This window comes from Vicia villosa, unplaced genomic scaffold (genome assembly GCF_029867415.1).
Source record: "Vicia villosa cultivar HV-30 ecotype Madison, WI unplaced genomic scaffold, Vvil1.0 ctg.001170F_1_1_1, whole genome shotgun sequence".
Lineage (NCBI taxonomy): Eukaryota > Viridiplantae > Streptophyta > Magnoliopsida > Fabales > Fabaceae > Vicia > Vicia villosa.
In genome coordinates this window covers 246,872-266,478 of record NW_026705514.1, presented here as the reverse complement: position 1 = coordinate 266,478, position 19,607 = coordinate 246,872, and the positions used below count along the sequence as shown (strand labels likewise).

General features: G+C 35.5%; 1 protein-coding gene across 1 annotated transcript; it reads left to right on the top strand.

Moving 5' to 3' along the window:
* Positions 1-17,229: 17,229 nt before the first annotated feature.
* LOC131633727 (uncharacterized) lies at positions 17,230-19,604 on the top strand. The gene is made up of 5 exons (XM_058904414.1): positions 17,230-17,373; positions 17,483-17,609; positions 18,525-18,735; positions 18,849-19,136; positions 19,250-19,604. Exons 1-5 carry the CDS (start codon positions 17,230-17,232, stop codon positions 19,602-19,604), a joined length of 1,125 nt encoding a protein of 374 aa, XP_058760397.1.
* Positions 19,605-19,607: the final 3 nt, after the last annotated feature.

Genomic DNA, 19,607 nt, shown 5'->3' with positions numbered 1-19,607 from the left:
CAATAGGAGGCTATGGGGAACCTAGTGTTGTACTAAGTTGAATAAGCATATATAACACAAACACACATATGAACAAGTACGAACAAATATGCACAAGTACATGAACAGTTATATGAACAGTTATATATGACAAAGTGTGCGTGTATAATGGAGTTTATGAAGGAAATATACCTGTAAGCATGCTCCATTTGTATACACAGGGCTCGGGACTCACACTCGGGGAGAGGTCCACTTGAATTTATTCAAAGCTATGTAAACAGGTATTTACAAAGGGGCTTGGGACTTATACCTATATGGAGGCCCATGGTATATTTTTGGGAAGATTTAAAGAAACCTTCGTTTTTGGTTTGTTATTAAAGTTAAAAATCAAACTGATCGAGATATGTACAAAACAGTGTATGTATAAAAAGGCGTACAATGAAATACCTAATTTCATGTACTGGGTATGTACAAAAGGGCTTGGGACTTATACCTACGTGGAGGCCCGTGTTTTATTTACAAAACATGGTTGACTGTTTATTTACAGACGCGTTGTTTGAAAAAACGGTTTGAAGATTTGTTTTGAAAGAGTTTTCTGTACAAAGAAAAACTGTATAAAGAAAAGGAAAGGGACTTATACTCTCTAATATTCGAGAGGCCCATGTTTTATTTTCATAAAACATGGTGGATGGTTTAAAAAAGAGTTGAAAGATTTGTTTGTTAAAAAAACTGTTTGGAAGTTTATTTGGAAAAAAGTTTTCTGTTAAAACAAAAACTGTACAAAGAAAGACGAAAGGGACTTATACTCTCTAATATTCGAGAGGCCCCACTGTTTTGGAAATGAGTTGAAATGATTTGAAGGTGAATTGGTTACTGTTGTGAAAACAGTTGATTGAGTTTTAGGCTTACCTCGAAGGATGAGAAAATTGGATTTCTGAGCTTGAGGTGTTACCTTGATCTTCAAGTGATATGCTTGAAATAAATTATTTCATGATCATCCTCTGTAGCAAATGGAAGACAGAAAAATAGACAAAGCCAGAAGACGACAAAGAAACATATCTCGAAACCTTAAATGAATTGTAATTATTCAAGTGATCTGCAACAGTAATAAAAAATCAGAACATGAAAATTCAAATGATTAATTACATAAAGGTTATATGATGATATCAAATTCAAAAGAAAATAATCTAAGAGAAGATATATATTTTTTTTTGTGTTTTTTGAATGGAATTAAGTTAATTAATAAGATAATTAAACAAATAATTATACAAATAATTAAACTTAACAAGAAAAATAATTCTTTTTTATGTCACAAATTAGATTATACAAGTATAAACCTAAATATAAAAAGAAAATATTTTTGGAGTTTTTGATTGGTTGAAAATTAATTAATAGCAAATATTCACACAATTACTAATTAATTAACAAAATAAATTAATTATGAAGAAAAAATAAAATATTTTCATGTAAAAAATTAATTAAATATTTTATCAACCTAAAAGTGAAATTAAAATGATTTTTGGATTTTTGAAAGTATTTTTAATTAATTATGCAAAGAAAAACAAATTAATTAAAGAAATATTTAAACCAGGATCCTGTGTGGCGAGGCTGATGGTTTATGGTGGATCTGCAAGGCTCAGAGGCGTTGGATGAGAGTTTAAGTGGGATCTGATGGCCCAGAGGAGAGGTACATGGCAAGTGGCATGGAAAGCGAAGCACGTGAACCTAGAACAAAACAAAACGCGCGCAGCATTTGAATGAGCCAATCATACGTCGCCACGCCATCATCTTCAAGCTTCCTCCGTCGTTTTAGCTCTGCAATTGTAGCTAAAGGTTTTAGCTACAGTTTTTTTCCGTGGGTAAAGGTCCTGCAAATCAAACATTAAGGAAAACGCAATATAAATGAATTATAAGACCATGGTTCGGCTTAAAATTGTCCCCTGAGTTCAAATATGCCCTTAGTTTTTCCAGATTTTGCCTAAAACGAAGAATCCCAAAATTGAGCTTAAGAACCCTAAAATGGTGGATGCTTCAAACGGCCATTAAACTCAAATTAAAGCTCCAGAAATGATCAGAGCACTTAACCAAACACAAATATGGAATTATATCTTGTTAAAGATGCAGGTATGATGGAATTCGTGCTAGTTTTTGTTTGAACCAACCGTGGCTTCTGGGTGAGTGTTCTTGAAGATTCAAAGCTTGGAAATGATCGGGTTAGGTTCAGTGATACATGAGGAAGGTGTTTGAGTGTTTATATCTCACTGAATTGGCCTTGAACCTAAAATTCGAGTTTCAAGTTTTTCTTGAAAAATTTTGAATTGGGAGAGGTGAACTTTGGCTTTGAATTGGTTCTGTTAAGATTCCAACAACTTCTAAATGGTATTTGGAAGAAGTTTGGATGACTCCTTTGGTTAGAACTTGAAAGATTGGCAATTTGGCATTCTAACCTCTTTGAAAACTTAAGAACTTGGTAAAAATGGAAGAAGTGAGAAAACAAGTTCTTGGACAAGTTTTGGAGTCCCTTGCAAATGAAGTGAGGCCTCTCTATTTATAGACAAAGAGTTATGCATTGGAGGGCAAGCAAGTGGAAACAATCATAATTGCATTTGTGGAAAAAGATGAAATGGAATATTTTTCAAATGATTACAAAGCTTAACCATGGTTAATGCTTCTTATCTTCTTCAAATCCTATCTCAAATGATAATATATATATTGCATTGATTACTTCTTGCATTATTGGTCATATAGTATAAGAACTTTGTGAGAAAATGGCTTGAAATTTCATGCATAATGACCTCTAATGACAAAATTCAAAACCATGGCTACACTCCATATTTTTTCATGCTCTTGGACATTTTGGAAAGCTCATGTTACACACTTCAAAACCCTAGTTGAAAGTTTCTTCAAGATCCTTAAGGAAGTGGGTGAAAAAGATCCATGAACTTTGAGAAAAATGAAGTTTTAAGTGGATTTTTCAAAAAGTACCAACTTTGAAGCACCATATCTCTTAAATGGTTGATCTTATGGAAAAAAATTATATGTGTCAAAGTTGTTTATTGGATCAAAATCTACAACTTTCATGTTGGAAGTTTTTTTCAGTTTGTAGGTGAAATTTTGAGAAATTCCCTTCCAAAGTTTGGAAAAAACCATGCAAAACACTTAGAAAATTTTCTAAGTATGGAAAGTCAAACTTTTGACTTTTTGATTCTTGATTGATTTTCTTGATTTTTCTTGATCAAATGACTTCTCATATCATATAAAAACTTCAAAAGTCATGGTTGACCAAAATTCCCCAAAAGTCAATGGTGATCTTGTACAGTTGACTTTTTCAGACGAATCGCGTTTCTGGAGATTTCAAATGAAACATGCTATCCTCACCATATGAATGGTATGAATGAATCACATTGAAGCATTAGAGGATATTGAGTCATGTTTTGAGTTGTGGCACCATGTCCTGATTAAAAAGTCAGTTGTTCAGTGAATTAGGTCAAAAACCCTAATTGTCGACCAGATGAAATTGATGACTGTAGGTCTTGAATTGAGATGCAATTTCCATGGGATATTGTCATAGGGATTATTTGAAGATGATTGAAACCTTTGATTGACTTCCTGGGGATTTTTAGGGTTTCCCAAATGTGATCCCTGATTTCAGTCCCTGATAGTTCAAAACCCTGATCTGAGGATTTGTCTGATCAATCTTTGTGTAGGAGATATTCTGAGCCAATGGATTAGGTCAAAGTGATGTACTTGGGGTCTTGAGGTCTTGTCCCAAGTCATTGGGTCAAATCCTGAGCAAAAGTCAAGAGTATGCTATCTTCAGTCAAAACCCTAATCTGGTTGGTTCAGAGCCTTTGAGCTTGTTGAAATGAATCTCTGAGGACCAAATGTTGATTGTTGATGAAGATGATTCATTTGAGATGAAGGGAGAACAAAACCCTAATTGATTGTTACTTGTACTGATGAGTGATTTCCTGATTAAATCCTGTTGAGTCACAAGTAACAAACACAAGCTATGCAGTTTGTTAGAGATGCAAATGATGCATATGCAAATGATATGAGGTGGTATCTTAGGTCAAAAATTGGGGTATGACAGGGTGCCCATTGTTAATGGAGAACTTTGAGTCATCTTGTCAGATTGCTTTTGATTGTTTTGTATAATAGTTCAAGAGGCACACAGTAGTTGTGAAGTTGTAAGTTTTTAATAGAGTGCATGCTTAACTTATAGGGATATTACTAAGCAGCCTGTACATGTAGGTAATCATGATTGTGCCTAAAATACCATGCCTAACCAATAGCATTTATTTCACCTTTTCTGTTTTTGCATGCACTTGAAAAACCAACCTTTCGGTTCACAAGAAAAGTTGTAAAAAAGTTTAAATTTGTCTTTTCTACGCTTTCAGTTTTAAAAACGCAGTTGAAAATATAAAATGAACAAAAGGTCTGGGAGGGATCGAACCCCAGACCTTGGAGAAGAGAGGAGACTAAGTGCAGGTGCTGGACCACTAGGGCAAACGATGTATTCATTTGTTCACACGCATTCCACTTATAATATATAAACAATGCATTGTTTTTTATATGCAGCAAAGAGTAACACCTCTCAATTAAAAAATCACTAACCCACTAGCAATAGAAACTAACTCAAAAGCCAAAGCCACTATCCCACTAACAAATAATAAAACTACCTCATACAATGTTTTAAAATGTTGTTCTATTGCACATTTTGCTACACCTAAACTCACATGTGTGCTCATGTTATTTAAGAACTTTTACTTCGCCTTTCATTTATAACAATATTGCTATTTCTATATTTTTTCATTCTACATCTATTTTGTTTTTTTTTCCCACTTTTAGAAGTTTGTTTTTTCCTTCATCCTTCTTATGGTTTTTCTTTTCTTTCACAATCTTTGCAATATTATATCATACTAAATTATACTCTTATAAAGTTATTTTTCAATTCTTATTTTCTTATTTTTTTAATTTATTATCGTTTGCTAATTTTGTACTATATTGATTTTTGTAGGTTTAAACTTTGAATCATCACAAAATGTATTTTATTGACAAACAAATTATTGAAAAGGATGTATTGTAATAAAGGTTTGATCTTATATTATACTAAATTATACTTTTATAAAGTTGTTTTTCGATTCTTATTTTCTTAATTTTTTAATGTATTATTGTTTGCTAATTTTTTTTTATATTGATTTTTGAAGGTTTAAACTTTAAATAATCCCAACATGTATTTTGTTGACAAACAAATGGTTGAAAAGGATGGGTCATAATAGAGATTTGGTTAAAAGATTTATTGAATGATTTATTATCATATGCGATGATTCTTAACTTTATTTTTTAATTATGTTTATTATTCATACATCTAAATTTTAACAATTTCCAATAATTCCCTTAAAAATGTGTCCATGTTTTCAAATAATTTTTTGATAGTTTGTTTAAATTTTATTTTAAAAGATGGTAATTATTAATTGGTGAGTTAAAGAATAGAAATTATTTTAAAATTGAAAAATATGTACTTGAACGAATGATTCTATATGAAAAATTAATTATTGGTAATAAGGTGTATATAAGTTTGTCATTGACACCTTCTCATTCATTATTTTCTTTTAAATTTTAAGGGAGACAATTTCTTTTACTCATTTTATTTGCAATGATTATTAACAAAAGTTAAAGATAAATTTTGAAGTAGGTTGGAGTTTATATTACAAATTATATTTTCTCACATCAACAATCATATGTTGTCATTTCAAGAGTCGTATCATAGAATAGTATGAAGTTAATGATATCTATCTATAAAAGTAAAGATACTATTACCTTTAAATATCGTTTACAAAGAAGTGTTTCAAAGTTTAAAATAAATTTTCTTAATCTTAATTTATTGATCTTTAACCTTACATCAAATGTGGTTGACCTATTATTTTTATTCTATTTTATATATTTATTTACTTCTCTTTTATTTTATTTATTTTTAAATTGAAATAATGTTAAATATTTTATGTAACAAATCTATTAAATTTATAAATAAATTATTTTTATAATATTTTTATCATTAATAATTATTTAATAAAACATTTCCGTGCATCGCACGGGTAGACGGCTAGTTTGAAAAAGTAATTTTCAGTGTTGATGTATTTGAAAATGTAAAATGAACAAAAGGTCTGGGAGGGGATCGAACCCCAGACCTTGGAAAGAGAGGAGACTAAGTGCAAGAGCTGAACCACTAGGGCAAACGATGTATTCATTTGTTCACATGCATTCCACTTATAATATATAAATAAGGCTTCGTTTTTAATAGAGTGAAGAACAAATTTCTTTATCTGATCTTTTTTAGGATTTAATTCATTCAGTAGAGTGCATGCTTAACTTATAGGGATATTACTGAGCAGCCTGTACATGTAGGTAATCATGATTGTATCTAAAAAACCATGCCTAACTAATAGCATTTATTTTACCTTTTCTGTTTTTGCATGCACTTGAAAAAACAATTTTTTGTATGCAACCAAAAATAACACCAACACCCCCATGATTCCTTATAAATAGAACTTCTTGTTGACCCACCAATAATATTAAGACAAGTATGATTTTTTTGCAATTCTTTAAATAAATTTTTCGTATCATTTACCATTGATGTATTTAACAACATATTTTTAATTGAAATGCTTTATAAAGTATTCTGATAAATTGATTTCCAGAACATTATGAGTCCATAAACTCCATTGTTATAACGAAACAAAATACAAACTATGAAAACAATATTTTCCTAATGCCCTAAACCCTAATCACCAAAACGAAGCCGCCTGGCTGAAATGAAATTGCTCCAATCGTATGGTGCCTCGTCTTCATCCGAAGAACCGAAGATTTCCATCTTGATTACTCTCCTTGTTCGTCTTCTTCTCCTCCTCTTCCTCTTGTTTCTTCTTCTTCTTTGAGCAGACACCTCGACTGCATGTAACTGAGTCACTACTGCTCCGTGACCACCTTGTGGAACACCTGCATCTCCTGTTTGAACCAAATGAACTTCAGTTTGAACAACTTCATCGGTCTGTTTTTCTCCAGCTTCTTGGGTTTGATCCATATTGCTTCTTATTCCGCTACTTTCAAATGTACGCAACTTGCTGCTTCTTCTTCTTCTGTGTGAAGATTGTGGAAAATATAAGATGGTGAAAAACTATTTATAATAGTTCTTACACTTAATGATTGTACATTGGAATGAATGAGAATTTGGAAAGTTGAAAGCTCTTTAATGACACACGTTCTCTTGGAAGCTGAAACATCCTTAGCAGCTATTGGCATAACATAATCACGTTGGAGAAGTAAATGTGTTATGGGAAACGTTTCATCAAGGAAGCATGTGCTAATATTGGTTGTTTTGCAACTGTTACTGTTTTCCATCATAAATTTAATTAAACTTAAATTCTATAACAATAATTAAAGTAAACTTTTATTAATTATCAAAGTAAAATTAACATTTTTAAAATTTAAATTATTTATAAAAATTATGTATAAGTAAATAAATTGTTAAAAGAAAAAGTTGCAAAAAAAAAAGCATCATAATATTGTTGACCAGAATACAAAACAACTAAAACTAAAAATAAAATGAACAAAAGGTCTGGGAGGGGATCGAACCCCAAACCTTGTAGTAGAGAGGAGACTAAGTGCAAGAGCTGAGCCACTAGGGCAAACGATGTATTCATTTATTGACACGCATTCCACTTATAATATATAAACAATGCTTCGTTTTTTATATGCAGCCAAGAGTAACACCAACACCCCGTTGATGTATTTGAAAAATAAAATGAACAAAAGGTCTGGGAGGGAATCGAACCCCAGACCTTGGAGAAGAGAGGAGACTAAGTGCAAGAGGTGAACCACTAGGGCAAACGATGTATTCATTTATTCACACGCATTCCACTTATAATATATAAATAAGGCTTCGTTTTTTATATGCAACCAAGAGTAACACCAACACCCCCAATAGAACTTGACTTGTTGACCCACCAATAATATTGAGACAAGTATCATTAGTTTTGGTCATAAGTATCATTAGTTTTGGTCATATAATTCATCTAAAACTTTAAAATGGACCCCACAAAAAATAAGTGTTTTTCAAAAATAGATAGATTTAGTCATTTGGTATATACTTGTTGAATTAGATGGTAGATGTTGGTCTAAAGTTCAACCTTCAATATTAGAGTTTTTTTTTGTATTTTTAAAAAATACAAATTGTAAGCAAGTAGATGATATTTATAGATTAAAACTTGTATTAAAATAAAAAATATACATATATTTTCAAATTAATAGATATATTTATTTTTTATTTATTTTTTAAATAAATCCAAATTAATATCATGAAATTTTTTGAAATATGAAAAATTAAAATTAACTATACACATAAAACAAATTTTAGATATATTAATAGATAAAATAGACAAATAAACTACATTACAAGTATTCTTTTAAAACCTGAAATATTCAATATGAGTGCTTATGTTTTACAAGTATTTCAGCACCCAACATAACATTCAGTTTACAAAAAAAAACTGAGTATTCTGCAGCAATTCATTCACGACGGATCCTTTCAATGTCCTCCTGCGGTATCACCCCTACGCTCAACATAAACCATGATTTGTTCAACAGGTGGGTAACGGATGGCAAAGCGAAGTTTGTCACCAACCTGCACTTCAGCATGCCTTATATAGTCAAACCAAGCCCCACACAAATAACACTCCTTCTTCTTCGAACTCTTCTTAATCTCACAGTCATAGGGTTCATTATTGTCACAGTCATAGAGCTCAATATTTGAAAAGTTTCGCAGCTGGCAGCTGTCGATGACGTTTGCTGGAAGTTGCTGCAAATTAAGTAGAAATCATTATCAGCTTCAATACAATTCAAACACAATTGAAATAATACAACAGATCAAATTTTTTCATTTCCTACCATAACATTACTCCGCGTCCTCTTCACATCAACTACTTCTCGCGTCCACATCTCTTCGTCCTGATCCACAATTATAGGGCTATACACCCTGACACTGAAACAAAATCACAATTAACATGAATCCCGGACTCCGACACGGGACATATCATCGGACACGAGGACTCCGCTAATACAGAAAATATAGGACACAGACACGGCAAGAACATATTTTATATATTAATATAACAATGCAATGTACGTGTCATACGCGTGTCGTGCGAGTATCCATGTCCGACGCGGCGACACGCCTTCTGAATGGCGTGTCGGCGCTTCATACGAACACAATGTATAAAAAGGTCAAACAATTGCTTATGCAGTTACTTCAACACAATTCCAGTACACATATGATTTACCTCTCGCTATCCGATGATATAGTTGTGTATTCATGCTCATCTCTTTGAATGTCGTGGAGGTCCGGAGACTCCATGTTCTTACCCTTATGTTTGTGGCTGCAAGCAACACCACCTTCAGCGCATCCTTCTCTTTTAAGATTCCCTTTCTCTACCTCACCACTTACCTCACATTTCCTTTTTCCTTTCTCCATGGTGCCTTTTTCCTTCCTAATGTTGGAAGTATCCTCATGCAGACTATGTTTCCTGGTAGTGAGTTCATCATATCAGGGTCCAATAAAACACTTAATGGTTACAATCATACCAGCATCCCACTCAACAAGTAATGGCAAGGAGAAATTGGTTTTCATGTTATTAAAAATCATAAGTTAAGTACCTTTGGGATGCAGATGATGGCATCTCTCCTTGACCGTCTTTACCTTTAACTTTGCTTTCTTTCTTGTTCCTGGCGACCTCCTCCAACATTTGCTTCAAAACAAAGCTCCTTGTGCGTTTCCCAGGTATTTTCCTTTCTTGGGAATCATCCTCATCGCAGCTTCCTTCTTTCACCCTGCATTTTAACAAACAACCACTTCAATATCCGGTATCACATTATAGAAACACATTACATGAAAACCCGATATTGGAGAAGAGGAAGAACAGTTTAAGATCAAGGAATTAAACAAATTTTTGGAACAAACCTTCCCCATCCAACCATGGTCGTGTGTGTCCGTGAATCTCGCGCAATGCCGTTGGCAGTAGCAGTATCGATTGAAGATGCAAATAAACCCTAATTTCACCCTTACTTTTTATGCAAACTGACTTTCCTCTGTTTTTATTCTTTTAATTTTCATTGTTTTGATGTTCCAAAACACACAAACAAAAAAAATAGTTTTTCATTAATGGCAAAGTGGATTTATTTTCTAAATTATTATCTTATTAATTTTTAATTAATTTTATTCACAAAGTTATTTTCTTATTAATTATTAATTTTCTAAATTATTAATTATTGATTATTTTCAAAAAGTTATTTTCTTATTAATTTTTTTCACACAAATAACCATCATCAGTTGATTCCCTGACATGGTTAACACCCAGTTGACCATCACCTGCTCATCCGTAACATGGTTAACACACAGTTGACCATCATATGTTGAATCCCTGACATGGTTAACACACAGTTGACCATCATTTATTCATCTGTAACATGGGTAACACACAGTTGACCATCATCTGTTGAATCCCTGACATGGTTAACACAAATTCGACCATCATATGTTGAATCCCCGACATGGTTAACAAACAGTCGACCATCATCGGTTCATCTGTAACATGGTTAACATACAGTCAACCATCATTTATTCATCTTTTACATGGTTAACACACAGTCGACCATCATCTGTTCATTTATAACATGGTTAACACCCAGTCGACCATCATCTGTTCATTTATAACATGGTTAACACACAGTCGACCATCATTTATTCATCTTTTACATGGTTAACACACAGTCGACCATCATCTGTTCATTTATAACATGGTTAACACACAGTCGACCATCATCTGTTCATCTGTAACATGGTTAACACCCAGTCGACCATCATCAGTTCATCTGTAACATGGTTAACACACAGTCGACCATCATTTATTCATCTGTAACATGGTTAACAAACAGTCGACCATCATCAGTTCATCTGTAACATGGTTAACACCCAGTCGACCATCATCAGTTCATCTGTAACATGGTTAACACAAAGTCGACCATCATATGTTGAATCCCTGACATGGTTAACACACAGTGAACCATCATCAGTTCATCTGTAACATGGTTAACACACAGTGAACCATCATCAGTTCATCTGTAACATGCTTAACACACAGTCGACCATCATCTGTTCATTTATAACATGGTTAACACACAGTCGACCATCATCTGTTCATTTATAACATGGTTAACACACAGTCGACCATCATCGGTTCATCTGTAACATGGTTAACATACAGTCGACCATCATTTATTCATCTTTTACATGGTTAACACACAGTCGACCATCATCTGTTCATTTATAACATGGTTAACACACAGTCGACCATCATCTGTTCATCTGTAACATGGTTAACACCCAGTCGACCATCATCAGTTCATCTGTAACATGGTTAACACACAGTTGACCATCATCAGTTGATTCCCTGACATGGTTAACACACAGTTGACCATCATCTGTTGAATCCCCGACATGGTTAACACACAGTCGACCATCATCTGTTCGTTTATAACATGGTTAACACACAGTCGACCATCATCTGTTCATTTATAACATGGTTAACACACAGTCGACCATCATCGGTTCATCTGTAACATGGTTAACATACAGTCGACCATCATTTATTCATCTTTTACATGGTTAACACACAGTCGACCATCATCAGTTCATCTGTAACATGCTTAACACACAGTCGACCATCATCTGTTCATCTGTAACATGGTTAACACCCAGTCGACCATCATCAGTTCATCTGTAACATGGTTAACACACAATCGACCATCATCAGTTGATTCCCTGACATGGTTAACACACAGTTGACCATCATCTGTTGAATCCCCGACATGGTTAACACCCAGTCGACCATCATCTATTCATCTGTAACATGGTTAACACACATTCGACCATCATCAGTTGATTCCCTGACATGGTTAACACACAATTGACCATCATCAGTTGATTCCCTAACATGGTTAACACACAGTCGACTATCATCTGTTCGTTTATAACATGGTTAACACACAGTCGACCATCATCGGTTCATCTGTAACATGGTTAACATACAGTCGACCATCATTTATTCATCTTTTACATGGTTAACACACAGTCGACCATCATCTGTTCATTTATAACATGGTTAATACCCAGTCGACCATCATCAGTTCATCTGTAACATGGTTAAGAAACAGTTGACCATCATCAGTTCATCTGTAACATGGTTAACACCCAGTCGACCATCATCAGTTCATCTGTAACATGGTTAACACACAGTCAAACATCATATGTTGAATCCCCGACATGGTTAACACCCAGTTGACCATCATCAGTTCATCTTTAACGTGGTTAACACACAGCCGACCATCATCAGTTCATCTGTAACATGGTTAACACACAGTCGACCATCATCTGTTCAATCCCCGACATGGTTAACATACAGTCGACCATCATTTATTCATCTGTAACATGGTTAACACACAGTTGACCATCATCAGTTGATTCCCTGAAATGCTTAACACTGTGTTGACCATCATTTGTTGAATCCCCGACATGGTTAACACACAGTCGACCATCATCTGTTCGTTTATAACATGGTTAACACACAGTCGACCATCATCTGTTCATTTATAACATGGTTAACACACAGTCGACCATCATCTGTTCATTTATAACATGGTTAACACACAGTCGACCATCATCTGTTCAATCCCCGACATGGTTAACATACAGTCGACCATCATTTATTCATCTGTAACATGGTTAACAAACAGTCGACCATCATCAGTTCATCTGTAACATGGTTAACACCCAGTCGACCATCATCAGTTCATCTGTAACATGGTGTACACAAAGTCGACCATCATATGTTGAATCCCTGACATGGTTAACACACAGTGAACCATCATCAGTTCATCTGTAACATGGTTAACACACAGTGAACCATCATCAGTTCATCTGTAACATGCTTAACACACAGTCGACCATCATCTGTTCATTTATAACATGGTTAACACACAGTCGACCATCATCTGTTCATTTATAACATGGTTAACACACAGTCGACCATCATCGGTTCATCTGTAACATGGTTAACATACAGTGAACCATCATCAGTTCATCTGTAACATGCTTAACACACAGTCGACCATCATCTGTTCATTTATAACATGGTTAACACACAGTCGACCATCATCTGTTCATTTATAACATGGTTAACACACAGTCGACCATCATCGGTTCATCTGTAACATGGTTAACATACAGTCGACCATCATTTATTCATCTTTTACATGGTTAACACACAGTCGACCATCATCTGTTCATTTATAACATGGTTAACACACAGTCGACCATCATCTGTTCATCTGTAACATGGTTAACACCCAGTCGACCATCATCAGTTCATCTGTAACATGGTTAACACAAAGTCGACCATCATATGTTGAATCCCTGACATGGTTAACACACAGTGAACCATCATCAGTTCATCTGTAACATGGTTAACACACAGTGAACCATCAGCAGTTCATCTGTAACATGCTTAACACACAGTCGACCATCATCTGTTCGTTTACACAGTCGACCATCATCTGTTGAACACATGGTTAACACACAGTCGACCATCATCTGTTGAATCCCCGACATGGTTAACACACAGTCGACCATCATCTGTTCGTTTATAACATGGTTAACACACAGTCGACCATCATCTGTTCATTTATAACATGGTTAACACACAGTCGACCATCATCGGTTCATCTGTAACATGGTTAACATACAGTCGACCATCATTTATTCATCTTTTACATGGTTAACACACAGTCGACCATCATCAGTTCATCTGTAACATGCTTAACACACAGTTGACCATCATCAGTTGATTCCCTGACATGGTTAACACACAGCTGACCATCATCTGTTGAATCCCCGACATGGTTAACACACAGTCGACCATCATCTGTTCATCTGTAACATGGTTAACAAACAGTCGACCATCATCTGTTCATCTGTAACATGGTTAACACACAGTCGACCATCATCTGTTCAATCCCCGACATGGTTAACATACAGTCGACCATCATTTATTCATCTGTAACATGGTTAACACACAGTTGACCATCATCAGTTGATTCCCTGACATGGTTAACACCCAGTTGACCATCATCAGTTCATCTTTAACGTGGATAACACACAGTCGACCATCATCTGTTCAATCCCCGACATGGTTAACACCCAGTTGACCATCATCAGTTCATCTGTAACATGGTTAACACACAATCGACCATCATCTGTTCAATCCCCGACATGGTTAACATACAGTCGACCATCATTTATTCATCTGTAACATGGTTAACACACAGTTGACCATCATCAGTTGATTCCCTGACATGGTTAACACACAGTTGACCATCATTTGTTGAATCCCCGACATGGTTAACACACAGTCGACCATCATCTTTTCATTTATAACATGGTTAACACACAGTCGACCATCATCTGTTCATTTATAACATGGTTAACACACAGTCGACCATCATCGGTTCATCTGTAACATGGTTAACATACAGTCGACCATCATTTATTCATCTTTTACATGGTTAACACACAGTCGACCATCATCTGTTCATTTATAACATGGTTAACACACAGTCGACCATCATCTGTTCATCTGTAACATGGTTAACACCCAGTCGACCATCATCAGTTCATCTGTAACATGGTTAACACAAAGTCGACCATCATATGTTGAATCCCTGACATGGTTAACACACAGTGAACCATCATCAGTTCATCTGTAACATGGTTAACACACAGTGAACCATCATCAGTTCATCTGTAACATGCTTAACACACAGTCGACCATCATCTGTTCGTTTATAACATGGTTAACACACAGTCGACCATCATCTGTTGAATCCCCGACATGGTTAACACACAGTCGACCATCATCTGTTCGTTTATAACATGGTTAACACACAGTCGACCATCATCTGTTCATTTATAACATGGTTAACACACAGTCGACCATCATCGGTTCATCTGTAACATGGTTAACATACAGTCGACCATCATTTATTCATCTTTTACATGGTTAACACACAGTCGACCATCATCAGTTCATCTGTAACATGCTTAACACACAGTTGACCATCATCAGTTGATTCCCTGACATGGTTAACACACAGCTGACCATCATCTGTTGAATCCCCGACATGGTTAACACACAGTCGACCATCATCTGTTCATCTGTAACATGGTTAACAAACAGTCGACCATCATCTGTTCATCTGTAACATGGTTAACACACAGTCGACCATCATCTGTTCAATCCCCGACATGGTTAACATACAGTCGACCATCATTTATTCATCTGTAACATGGTTAACACACAGTTGACCATCATCAGTTGATTCCCTGACATGGTTAACACCCAGTTGACCATCATCAGTTCATCTTTAACGTGGTTAACACACAGTCGACCATCATCTGTTCAATCCCCGACATGGTTAACACCCAGTTGACCATCATCAGTTCATCTGTAACATGGTTAACACACAGTCGACCATCATCTGTTCAATCCCCGACATGGTTAACATACAGTCGACCATCATTTATTCATCTGTAACATGGTTAACACACAGTTGACCATCATCAGTTGATTCCCTGACATGGTTAACACACAGTTGACCATCATTTGTTGAATCCCCGACATGGTTAACACACAGTCGACCATCATCTGTTCGTTTATAACATGGTTAACACACAGTCGACCATCATATGTTCATTTATAACATGGTTAACACACAGTCGACCATCATCGGTTCATCTGTAACATGGTTAACATACAGTCGACCATCATTTATTCATCTTTTACATGGTTAACACACAGTCGACCATCATCTGTTCATTTATAACATGGTTAACACACAGTCGACCATCATCTGTTCATCTGTAACATGGTTAACACACAGTCGACCATCATCTGTTCAATCCCCGACATGGTTAACATACAGTCGACCATCATTTATTCATCTGTAACATGGGTAACACACAGTTGACCATCATCAGTTGATTCCCTGACATGGTTAACACAAAGTCGACCATCATCTGTTGAATCCCTGACATGGTTAACACACAGTGAACCATCATCAGTTCATTTGTAACATGGTTAACAAACAGTCGACCATCATCAGTTCATCTGTAACATGGTTAACACACAGTCGACCATCATCTGTTCAATCCCCGACATGGTTAACATACAGTCGACCATCATTTATTCATCTGTAACATGGTTAACACACAGTTGACCATCATCAGTTGATTCCCTGACATGGTTAACACACAGTTGACCATCATCAGTTGAATCCCCGACATGGTTAACACACAGTCGACCATCATCTGTTCATCTGTAACATGGTTAACAAACAGTCGACCAGCATTTGTTCAATCCCCGACATGGTTAACACACAGTCGACCATCATCAGTTCATCTGTAACATGGCTAACACACAGTTGACCATCATCAGTTGATTCCCTGACATGGTTAACACAAAGTCGACCATCATCTGTTGAATCCCTGACATGGTTAACACACAGTGAACCATCATCAGTTCATTTGTAACATGGTTAACAAACAGTCGACCATCATCAGTTCATCTGTAACATGGTTAACACACAGTCGACCATCATCAGTTCATCTGTAACATGGTTAACACACAGTCGACCATCATCTGTTCATCTGTAAAATTAGTCCCTATTCCTGACTTTTTTTCAATAGAAAACTAAAAAGGGGGACCAAAATCGTTGTTTTAAAAACAGGGGGACTAAAATCGAAAAAAATACAAAATAGGGGGACCAAAGTTACAATTAAAGCATCGAATCCACAGTACTTAAAAACTTCTCAATAGATTGGATTTATTTATGTGGTCCAATTCTCTCAATATAAAGTGGATGGCTTTGATCAATTTGGGTAAAATATAGATCTCATGCACGGTTGTGATCATTTTGTCACTAATAGATATCAACCGGTGATTTAATTTGGATGGCTGATTATATACTCCCTCAACATCCATCGCTGGACCCTATTATACCACTTTAATGTTGGCCACTTTAAATGGAGTTCGAGAATGTTACGTTTTGAAACCCTCTCATCCCAAATCCCTTTTCCATTAAACCATGTCATCTTCATATGTTGCAAACTCCGAAGTGTCCCAAATCCCCCAAATCCCTGAATGTGGTTGCAATAAACCAATGAAGTTGTTTATATCCAACTCAAGAAATAACCCTAAAAGGAGATATTGGAAATGTGCAAATGTGGAGGTGAGTTTGATTGGAAAATATGCTATACGATTTCGTCTTTTATAATCTGTATTATAAAATGGACTTGGTTAATTTATTAGTGAATATGGTTAATTATGATGTTTTTTAGGCAAGGCGATGTTGTAGTTTGTTCATTTGGGATGATGAACTTGATGGTCGACCTCCATATGATCGGAAAATAACCATGGATGCAAGAAATGTAATTCTGGATTCGCACGACGACGCAACAACACACAGTGGGTCAATATGTTGCAGCTGCTCAGAGCTTTTGAAGGATTTGCATTGCTTTGTTAAAGAACTTCGAGACAGGAGAGGAGAGCAGATGGAGATGAAACTGCAAAATGAAGGGAAAATGTCCAAGATTTTTAAGACTTTGTTTTTTTTTCTTGGATTATTATTGTCATTGCATATTTTAAAATGTCTGATTAATTTATCTAATGTAATTTCTGGAACAATAACCTAATCTATGGTTTTTAATTTCTAGGTTTATGTTTAAGTTACCAATGATCTAACTTATTTATTATTTTTTTAAGAAAAGAAAACTGATAATGGAAAATGAATACCTGTGTTTGTTTTTAATAAGAAAATGATAATCTTGATTAATTTTAAGTATTTAATATATTGAAAAAACATATCACGCCTATGACAAAGGATTCGATATATCATTACTTGGTAAACGTAACATTGCAACTTTTCATCTGACCGAAGATTTGGTATATCATTAGTTGGTAAAGGTAACATTGCATGCTTACTGTTCGGTTTTTAATCTCTCTTTCTTTTGCATTCTCTCTCACCGTTTAGCTGTCGTTCTTTGCGTAACATCCACTCCAACAACAACACTCGATTTCAGACAACATCATGTCTTCTTCAGATAGGTTAGTATCTGTTCTCTTCATTTTTAATTCATCTCTGCTTTTCTGATATCCAAATCGACAGGGTTTTTGAATACCGCGCAAATTTGCTGATTTAAATATCATAGATTTTACATACTTTAGGGCTTTTGATACAATCTTCAGGATTTTATAAACAATGTGTGTTGCATGTTATAATGTTGCAGAGCTGATAAACTCAATCTTCAACATTTTGATGAAAAGAAACTTCAACAGATGTACCTATGTCATAAGTTGTATTTGAAAAAACGATTGCTCCAGAAAAAAAGATCAGGAAATTTTATAGCTACGAAGAATTTTGTAAACAGTTGGTAGACGTGTGTAATCTTCGAGCAAAATACGGACTTGATCCACCAAAGGAACCTGCCAAGGAGCTCATTCAAAGTGCTCCAGTCAATACTGGTGTTGATGCAAGAAAAAGTTACCATGCATCTGTTTACAGAGCCTCTCTCCAAAATGATGCATCCAGGAGGTAACTCTGAAGTGTGTTTTATGAATATGAACATGTATTTTACCATAAAAACCTGTATGATTAGAGAGCAAGTAAGATAATAACGTTTCTTTACTTCATTGGACCATTTGTAGGAGTAATAAACACAGTAAGGTGTCGGGAATAGCGAAGGGAAAGGGTGAAGCTGGCGAGGGTGGTTCCAGAAAACATTGTGTGCAAGAGGTTACCAGTTCTACGATCAACGACAGGCTCTCCGTGGAGGTGGAAGTGTGTAATCTTCGAGCAAAATACAGACTTGATCCACTAAAGGAACCTGCCAAGGAGCTCATTCAAAGTGCTCCAGTCAATACTGGTGTCGATTCAAGAAAAAGCTACCATGCATCTGTTTACAGGGCCTCTCTCCAATCATCTGCATCCAGGAGGTAAATCTGAAGTGTGTTTTATGAATATGAACACGTATTTTACCATAAAAACCTATATGATTAGGGAGCAAGTATGATACTAACGTTTCTTTACTTGATTGGACCATGGGTAGGAGTAATAAACATAGTAAGGTGTCGGGAAAAGCGAAGGGAAAGGGTGTAGCTGGCGAGGGGGTTTCCAGACAACGTTGTGTGCAAGAGGTTACCAGGTCTACGATCAACGACAGGCTCTCCGTGGAGAAAGGAAAGAATAAACTTTGGCAGAACGAAGATAGGTTAATTCGTCCGACCCAAGGTGTGGTGATCAATGAGGGCATGGAAGGCAAACGCAAGAGAGGAGGTCATCGCGAAGTTGATGCCGGAGGTAACGGGAAACTAAAGGGTAAGGCTATAGGTTCTTCGGAAGCCCCCGATGCTCAAAGCGTCGACTATGAATTCACAAGTATATCATCCAACAACAATAGGTAAATC

What these genes read in the sequence shown, in the direction of transcription:
- LOC131633727 (XM_058904414.1), top strand. Translation starts at nt 17,230, where the DNA reads ATGTCATCTTCATATGTTGCAAACTCCGAAGTGTCCCAAATCCCCCAA. An exon ending in CAAAATGATGCATCCAGGAG is followed by an intron (nt 18,736 to 18,848) that starts GTAACTCTGAAG and finishes GACCATTTGTAG; the next exon opens with GAGTAATAAACACAGTAAGG. An exon ending in CAATCATCTGCATCCAGGAG is followed by an intron (nt 19,137 to 19,249) that starts GTAAATCTGAAG and finishes GACCATGGGTAG; the next exon opens with GAGTAATAAACATAGTAAGG.